At 37.1% G+C, this 9,563-nt stretch overlaps 1 protein-coding gene across 1 annotated transcript in view; it reads left to right on the plus strand.

Moving 5' to 3' along the window:
• Window positions 1-8,980, plus strand: part of LOC131798144 (trafficking protein particle complex subunit 5-like) — a 10,296-nt gene extending 1,316 nt beyond the window's left edge. Inside the window, exons 4-7 of the mRNA XM_066158783.1 lie at window positions 2,011-2,147; window positions 3,175-3,237; window positions 7,958-8,029; window positions 8,781-8,980. Of these exons, the coding sequence (XP_066014880.1) occupies window positions 2,011-2,147; window positions 3,175-3,237; window positions 7,958-8,029; window positions 8,781-8,879 (371 nt within the window). The 3' untranslated portion in view covers window positions 8,880-8,980. The remainder of the gene's footprint in view (window positions 1-2,010; window positions 2,148-3,174; window positions 3,238-7,957; window positions 8,030-8,780) is intronic.
• Window positions 8,981-9,563: the final 583 nt, after the last annotated feature.

Below are 9,563 nucleotides of genomic sequence, written 5' to 3' on the forward strand. Positions count from 1 at the left end.
AACATGAAAAATGAAAAGTGTGATGCTTGTTTCAACCGTAAAAATGTCAGGTTTCAGTGTTTACCCCTTTGAAAGGTTTGATTTTCATCCCAAGATCGACCACAGTAACACCTAAGTCATTTTTTTTTAACGCTAAGCTATCTTTGCGTGATATGGACTCATTGTCTTCGTGAACTTTTCATTTTCTAGCAGGTGTGATTTGCATGATCAAAGCCCAAAAACTACTAAAAAAGCCAGTGACTGTCATTCGGTTTTGCACGTCACACTTTTGTAACTAGTGATGGTTATAAAATATCCGAGATAGTTCGCACGCTCTCATAGGTCAACTGTTTAGTTTAGATGAGGAGTATGTAAACACCAGCTTTGTTGGGACGTCACACTTTTAATATTTACCTGCGCAATTTGAAAACATTTCAAACTCACAGTGGGGTTTTTTCCCAATACTCGCAAAGTAATTTCAAGTATAAGAAGGAGAAAAAGAGGAACTAGCGCTTTGAGGCCTGCCTTGATGATCATGAACTCTGGTGGCGGTGCCTCGTTCGAGGGAGTTTCAAGTGAAGAACGACAAATGTGCAACAAAATGCCAGTAAACATCGAAATTGTAAAGAAACAAGGAAACATTTTGGAAAAACAACATTTTGAAAAACAAATCGTTGTCTTTCTACGCGCCCTACTTTCAAAAGAAACCATACAAACTATATATCCCGGAAAAACGTTATAAAGTCGGGAACAAAAGTTTTTTTTTTTTTTTCCCCAGCAAATTTAGTTTTCAGTGGTTTTTCTCTAACTAAAGAGTAAATGAAATGAAAGTTTGGAAATTTGGCCGGATCTTGTTGACAGTAACCTCAAATCAAAACTCACAATTTCAAAGCAGTAACAAAACAGTTTTTTGTTACTGCCTTTGCTACAGTACAAAAATGAAGAAGCCGTTTTGTTCGTTACGGCTGAACGAAGACAAAATCATGCTTCTTAGGTCTCTAAGGCAGGTGTAATTATTTATTTTTAAAAAATGACATTTAGTTGCCCTTTGTGTGTGCCCTGAGTAGACGCCGGTCCCTCGTAAAATGCCGATAATCAAGTCGATTTTGAAATAAACGCAGAGGTCACATAATCGAAAGAAGTCGGTGACGCTGATTGCAAAATGAGAAACTTTTATAAAGCGAGACTACATTTTTCAAAATAAACAAACAGTGACGTGGCTTGATTAAATTTCCTGAACTTAAGAGTCATCAGATATATTGACAACTGATATATTTAAACGTGAAGTCAAGTACATCGTATTCAAAGTGGGGAAACTTTGCATCGATATTGGTTGAAAGCGAAGGTAGTTGATTAATTTATCTTACTTGACCAATACTGTACCAATGCTGGACTCACGCTTAAAGACCAGCGGTTATGTGTATAAGTAGGTCCAAAATTAACGACCAATTGCCTAAATTTGGATAGATTTTGGCTTTTGGATATTTCTCAGATATCATTGGCTAATTTTCAGCTGGTTAAGATGTCACTTTTTTTTACCTTTGTATTTTCTACCTTTCTTTCACTTCATTCGCTTGCAGTTTATCACTTCCCTTTATCGGAATAGTAGTTGAGATCTCTGTGCTCATCTGATTAAGCTAACAAATTCTTCCAGCTTTTGCATGATTCAATTTTGATCTCTTCAGATTCACCGTAAAAGGAAATATCTCAGTCAGAAAACAACTGGTTTCCTTGGTTTCCCATCCTGTTATCACTGAAAACTTTTCACTTGAATATTCTCTTCGCATATCTTTTTTCCTCTAATTGCTGCTTCCTGTTCTCTTTTATCGCACTTAGCTTGTTTTTGAAGCCAAACAAGGTTAAAAATACAAAATATAACACCGACAGATATTGGCTACGTAAGTAATTAGAAAAAAGGCTATAAAACGGACAATTACAAAAATGCACGGTCATTCAAGGCTACTGTTCCTCAGTGAAGGCGAGGCCGATCTTTGACGAAGAAAATGGCTGTTGTACAGTTGTGTATTTTAGCGCTGTTTGTGGCTTCCACAAAAAGTAGCAGTATGTATAACATGTACTCCAACATGATCATACTCGATGACAAAGGAAATTACAATGTTTCCTACAACTACTATGAGTTCGCAGACAGACTGGAGTTTATGGTGCAAGTAAGAACCACAGGTTGGGTTGGTTTCGGTGTTTGCTGGAGTAGCACCAAATATATCAGTAACTATGATGTGCAATAGGGGGTGTGAAAGATGACGGAACAAGCTATCTGCAGGTAGGTCGTAATAACAAAATGTAACTATCTAAAATCAAAGAAAAAAACGCGGGCTCGACACATGTTACGATTTTTGTCTGATTTCTTTCATTTAAGTTAAGACGCTAAATTCTGATCGCGAAAAATATGTAAAATAAAAGTGAAGAATTTAACTTACAAAGTATAGTGGAGATATGGACGCAAGTCTCTAAATTTAGAGAGAAATGGCATGTTTATTGTTTATGTAAAACATTTGGTATTAGTATACTCAAATATTAATATTGTTGCTTTACAAATTTCGTCTTTTATCACTGGCGTTTCATCCGCTTTTATTTTTTTAGCTTACGCCTCGTTTTAGTCAAATTCAGTTGAAAAGAAATTAAAGCCGGGTATATACCGTTTCTATGAAGGAAACATGATTTTTTTTGAGGATAGAAAAATGGAACATAAAATTCTAATTTTGCTTGTGTCGAATGACGTAACATATTCAAGACCATGATTCAGTAAAATCGCTTCAGGCATTGATATTCATCAAGACACATCTGCTGTAAATGCAGAAGTCAACTCCCTACCTGCGGAACACTATAACATCAACTCTTGAAATTCTTGGCAATGAGTCTACTTAAATATTACGCACCATAAGTCTCTGGAATATCATTTCCATGAAAAGGATCTGTCGCACACAGAAACCTTAACTAATGGCTCAAGTGAAGTGTATTGGGAAGGCCTGTAATTGTGAATATAAGGTAACTTTCCTAGTAACTAGTATCAGGGAAACAGGAAATATCATGAAAGTCAAGATCTGATGAGAGGGCGTACTCTGATCTTTTGGGCGGGTACTCAAGTACTCTTAGCCCATACCAAATCTTGTTAAGGAGCCATTTTAAGACCCTAGCTATTCTGGACTTAACTCCTCAACTTATTTTATATCTTAGACTACCAATGAACCAGAAACTCCAGTCTATATCTATGATCTGTTTCTTTTATCTGCTCAAAAGGTACGTTACAGTTCATAAAAGAAAATTATAATACGTTTCTTTGAGAGCACGCGGTGTCATAGACTGACTTATCTTCTTGCGCCAGACAATGGCGTTTTGACAGAAAAACAAACGTAGTTAATGACCAATGCAAATTAAAGCAACTGCAAAACAAGAGACTGTAATGTCAAGAATTTCCTGGGATATCAGCGAGGAAAGTTCACAATAAAAATTTGACGTTTTTGATCTGGTTATTGATGGCGTTGATTGTATTGATAAGGATAAAATACAGAGTATAAAGCCACAAACGTTTCGAAAAGTTGCCTTACACCGAATATATTTAACTGTGGTAGCGACTCGTTCACAACTTGAATTAACCAGCCACCGGGTAACCCAAACATATTGACTGGCTAATAAAGACTAATTACTACTAGGTTTTTGTTACTTTCTTTGTTGTGTTTTTAATGTATGCAAATTAGGACGTGCTTAAAAACAATAGAAACCGTGTATAATACGCACCGTGATTTTGATGGTTATTTTTATAGAAAAAAAGTGCGTATTATACACGGGTAAATACGGTAACCCAAACATATTGACTGGAGCCTATTATTTGAGCGTGATCTATCTGTGGAGGAGGTGGCCGAAAAAGTCCAGAGAAAGATCGGTAAAGAATGCATACACAATTGTCGGGTTAAGATCCTGAAGTTGTACTTGCGCCTTTGCAAAAGACCCAGTGATATGTGTAGAGAGAGGACAAGAAGCCATGTTACAATGTTCTTAATACAATAAATGGTTTGAACCTGGGGGTAACATGTGATATTGTTAAATACCTAGAATTTAACTCAACAAAACGAGCACTGTGATTGGCTGATTCTTGGTCACGTGCCCCTGATCAAATTCATCAGGACTCTCGGGAGTGGTCATATGATAAAATGCTTATTGACCGAATTTGGTGGGGCTAGTGGGGAAAATATTTGGCTCGGGGTCATGAAGAAAGGACCTCATTGCGCTCGGTCCGTAGGTCATGACCCCAAGCCAAATATTTTTCAGTCCGGCCCTACCACTCAATCAATAAGAACACAGCATTTCGGTTTTGTACGTCAGGAGTGTTAAGACATCATTTCTCCTTACAATATCAAGCAAAGACGTGATTAAATCAATTCATATCAACTAGGGCATTATGAGTTGATCCAATACCAAATTCTTAAATTAGGGGATTATTAGCTGATCCAATACCAAATTCTCAGACTTAACATCGCAAGAAATGTAGTGGGATTGGTTGGGAGAATTAATAATGAGATATTGTGGGTGAAAGGGTTGAATTGTATATGAATGCTTTAAAAAGGAAAGTGATAATTGAATCACAATGAGTTCTAACTGTCGAGTATTACCCGTTAGGACATAAATTTGAGGCAGTTGGACAAAAGATAGATACCAAGACTACCTTAAACAGCTCAACTCCAAATTCGCTCCGACGAAAGGCCAACGCTTAAAACGTTGAAACCCTATACAGTGGTCGGGAACCCGGTGGCCAATTTTTATTATCAACTCAGTTGATACAACCAAATTATCTTGCTCTACTCCACCACCGACGCAGCAACACAGCTTGTCTAGAACTTGCCCCCTTTATTCAATAAAAAAGATTGGCTTATTAGGTAAAATAAAGTGGACTAGTTCATCGTAGTATTAGACTTTGGACCTAAGATTTAGAGTTGACATGATCATTACAGCTGACCTATCGACATATCAGCTGGGAAGCTTAGCTTTACTGCCTCCCCTGCCCCCTTTACTGTTGGTCTGCAAGATTACAAGGACACTTTGGAAATTAACTATATCGGAAAGGCGAAAGGGACGAAAAGACATCATAACTGTTGTTCTGGAGAAGGGACTCGACTAATTACGTCTAGGAGAGTAGATTAGACGAACTGTCTGGTTGTCGTTAAGAACTAAGGACAGTTAAATTGTCTTACATGACATATCTTCTCGTATCGGTGTCTGTTACTTTGTAGTGTCACGCGAAGGAGGCAGTTTACTTCAGAGAAAACCTTCTTTGATTCAAGATTCCTTTTTTCGATCTGAAAACAAATGTTAAGGATGTTCCAGCAGAGTTTAATAAGGAGACCACAGACCTCATCGCAAATCTTCTTGGAAAACCAAATTCTGTAAGTGTCCAAACATTTTGATTAATTTTGGTGCGTGGCAAGCGCAAACCGAATCAAGTCATTTCAGATATTTCCAAGCCCCTAGAGCTAAATTAAACTATTTTAGCGGTGCCCTCTACTGATTGCATGGTGATCAATTCCAGAAGATGTAGAAAATTTGAATCAGGTTTTATCGTCAGCAATAAGATATCTGATAAACGGAAGTTTAAACGGACAGAACGAGGAAATATTTGCAATTTTAATTCATAGATTAACGATCAAAACGAAAACTTACTAGCATTGAATGGAAATGGTTTCGAGTACAGAGGAACTGAAACGAATTTTAGACATAAAATTACTGAAGAACTCTGTAGTCTGTAAAGCATCGTAGAGGTAAAACAACACCATTATTGCGTGGGCATTTTGTTCCTGATGGGTGGTATAGGAAATGTACAAAGTTTTAAGACATACGTGTTTCACTTTTCAGCTTTTTGTTGCCATGAACGCGACCCTGGGTAGGTGGGTTATCCCACCTTGAGACGTTTACATGGCAAATTATCACCCCGGCTGAAAGGGTTACCCTACCTAGCAGACCGGGCAACCCGCCTAGGCGGGTCACCGCACTTATCATGTAAACGTGATCACGAAAAAATTTTAGTCATTCATCGTGGTTTAAACATTTTTGTATGGCCTGTTTGTTTTGTTGTTGTTATGTTTTTTCCCATTATTATTTCCAGTTAAGTTTAAATGACTGAGAGCATGTTGACTTTTACAATTTCCTTGCTAAGGAACAATAACTTCTTTAAAAATCGACGGTATAAGCTATAAATTCACAGAAATAATTATCATAAATCATATATCAGTAGAAATTCACAAAAGCTGCAATCCGATTGGCTACACAACTACGTAGCCTCATACTGTCCAGGTGTCTAATAAAAAAATGAGCCTGTTTCGTTGTTAAGTTTTGAACGTGTTCAACTAAGAAGTTCAACTAAACAGTTAAATTATTCGCTTTTGATTTCTCTGTGTGATAATTGATTCAGGCTTGACCCACGTCAACGACCACGCGAAAGAATCTTGAGCTCATAGGGCAATTTTCAATCCAAGATTACATTTGTTTGCTCCGCTCTGTCATTGATCCAGAAAACTTGGGCCACTCCCTTTCAACCAATCAGATGCAAAATTAAAATCAACCACGACTTGGTCGCCCGTGTTTTCCCGCGCTTTAGACAGTTTGGTTGTGTTCACTTTGATTTCTCTTTGCTCTTCAAAGTATTTTATTTCTTTTGATTGGCTGTAGGGATTACTTTGATTTCAGTTTTACGACACTTAGTCAAAAAGCGCTCCACCCGGAATTTCAAGGGTTAAATATGAACAAAGCTAGAAACATGTCACCCCAAGTCAACAAGAGAGAGAAACTCATAAAACGGTGCAAAAATCGCCAAGCAAGTCGTCGTTCCATGTAATAGCGCTACTCTTAATTTCTTAATCCACCCAAAGGAAGTAGTGCAACTGATTCTACGTGATATCAGTACGACATGCACGCAAAAACACGTAAGCGTATCTGTTAACCACAGAGTTGTTTGGCCTTAAACATCCTGCAATTCACCAGCCAGTGGACAAAAGCCCCCACTAAAGAATTTCCTTCATGTGGCTGGCAGTTTACAGCGGTTCAAATCTCCGCTGCATCACTTTGCTGCTTAAAATCCTATTGTGACTATTACTGGAAAGCTTGCCTCCAGTCTCCACTGTTCCATTAGCTATCTTTAGTACTCGTAACCAGGCTTCTTCTCAGATTCCAATTCCCGGCCTCGAGGCTGTGTGATAACAGACACGTTATAAATGAGTTTTCCACTGGATTTCCAGTTGCTAATTATAGTAAAAACCTCTATAACTGATAACAGATCAAATTAATATTATGTTTGGCTTATTTGATGTCGATAATCACTTTATGCTTTTAAATCACATCATGTTAATAGCGAAGCAGACCATCTTTCTCTGCAGACAGAAATCTATTACCCCAAGCTTTATTATCTTCCTCGCGCACCTTAAAAAATTTTTAGAATAGAAGAATACCTAGCTAAAGAAAAGAAAAAACTAAACCTGCACTTAATGAAATGGGAAAAACTTTAACAATCACTCAGTTGAAATAACTTTACCTTGGGTAGCCTTGTATTAATATTTTTGTTTATTTATTTATTTACTGACCTTATACAATTTTATTTACTTTATACTGCTGTAATTTTTTTTTTAAATGTAAAACGGAAAAACACAATAAAATATAAAAAAAAAATCTATAGCTGATTTTGCATAGATATCCTACATGCTAACTTTTAAAACTTGTGACTAATCCATTTTATGACTAATTACTAGTGTTCCAGTCGCTAGTTATACTAAAAAACTTCTGGACCTGTTTTCGTAAGGATATCCTACGTGCTAACTTTTAAAACTGATAACTAATAAATTTTTGGTATGTGTGATTTGTTCAGACAGTCGGTCCACGCTGTGTAATAACACATTACACAGCCATCCCTTCCAACAAGGTTAATGCTGCTGTTTATTTTGTTGTTTGTTTTTTCTGTTTTGTTTTTTCGTTTCAGGGCCGTAGAGGTGTTACAAATACGGCCACCGGGCCTGAGAATTCACATCCACTTTCAAGTCAGGAAGTCCTCGTAAGTGACATAAGACAGAATTTCTCCTTACAATATCAAAACAATATAAAGCAGACAAGTTATGCGAATAAAAAAAATAGCAATTAGGGGATTATCAGTTGATCCAATGACAAATTCTCCGAACTAACATCTAAAGAATCGTAAGACAGACAATAAGAGATCTGATGGTGAATATTTACTGGGTTGCAAAGCAGCAGGATAAATATCCACTGACACTGATTGGAGGTGAATGGCAAAGAATATTTGGAGTTTGAGTAGCCAATCAAAGTGCTCCTCAAATACTATCAACTATCTCATTATTTTCCTATCTGGCTCACCAATACCACTAGTGCTAAGCTCTTGGCACTCCAAGCCTTTGTATGGGAAGCTTTGAGTACTTAAGATTTCAATGACCACATTTATTGACAATCAGTCAGCAAGATTGAGTTGCATTGCAATTCTTAGGTGAATTATGTCAAATATAATTTCTATACTCCCTGTAAATCTTCAACCCCCTAACCCCTTACATCACTGCTTAATCAAACTTTTAGGTAATGGAAGTAAAAGGGATGATAACCAGCAAATGAAGTTCTTGATTGCTAAACGAATTCTCGTCGTTAGTAAATACTAATTTAAAAGAAAATGAGTAGAGAGAGGTACAGAGAAGATGCTTTCTAATGTTAAGCGTTTAGGTGAATTGAGATTTCTGGCTGAGTGATTTATAGTGTGGGATAGCTACTGACAAGGAATTAACAATATGATTTTGTTGTAGCCTGCTAAAGTAACTGCACATTGGCACAAAGGAACAACTTTGATGATCAAGTTTGAAGAGTCAGTGATACAGAGAGACAAGTCAATGGATGGAAGATGAGATAATTAACTGTAAATAATTCATAACATCGACAACACTGTGAAAAAAAATTGAGTGTTTAGTAGGAAAAGAATTAATTAAAGAGGTTAGTTGTGAAAATAGCCTTTGGTTGTGTCAATTTGCTTGTCATCTATGACACATTCATCAGGTGACAGAAATGTTTATACCATATCACCTTGAGTAAGCACCTGGATATTTGTTTAAACATTCAGCTCAGTAGAGGTGCTTATTTGAAGGAGGGCGATTGCTGTTCTCCAGCACTGATTCCATTCTAGTTGAAGCTTAAAGAGTTTTAAATAAAGTGGCAATAGATAAAGGTTTTCCATGTATCCCTACAATAAGTGTGTGGAAGCAGCTTCTTCAAGAGGGGCAAATAATTGGCATTATGGCCAAGGGAATGGGTGCATGTTCGGGGTAGGGTGCTTATTAGATCATGGACACTTATTCAAGAAAAAAGCAGTACTTACCAGTATATATAACTGCTGACTCTCAAGATCGCTTAATCAACTCTTCTTTCCATTTGCTATAAATTTCTTTGTGTACAAGGCAAGAGAATTTGGTTATCAGTCTTGACATCCTCATGCTAATAAGGTTGTCTGATTATTCTCAATACAGTTTTGGCAACTTTTCCCTAGGCTCCCTCATCCTTGCCCTTGTTATTGTGACAAGTGAACCCCTCTATTA

This window comes from Pocillopora verrucosa, chromosome 12, assembly GCF_036669915.1.
Source record: "Pocillopora verrucosa isolate sample1 chromosome 12, ASM3666991v2, whole genome shotgun sequence".
Classification (NCBI taxonomy): Eukaryota; Metazoa; Cnidaria; class Anthozoa; order Scleractinia; family Pocilloporidae; genus Pocillopora; species Pocillopora verrucosa.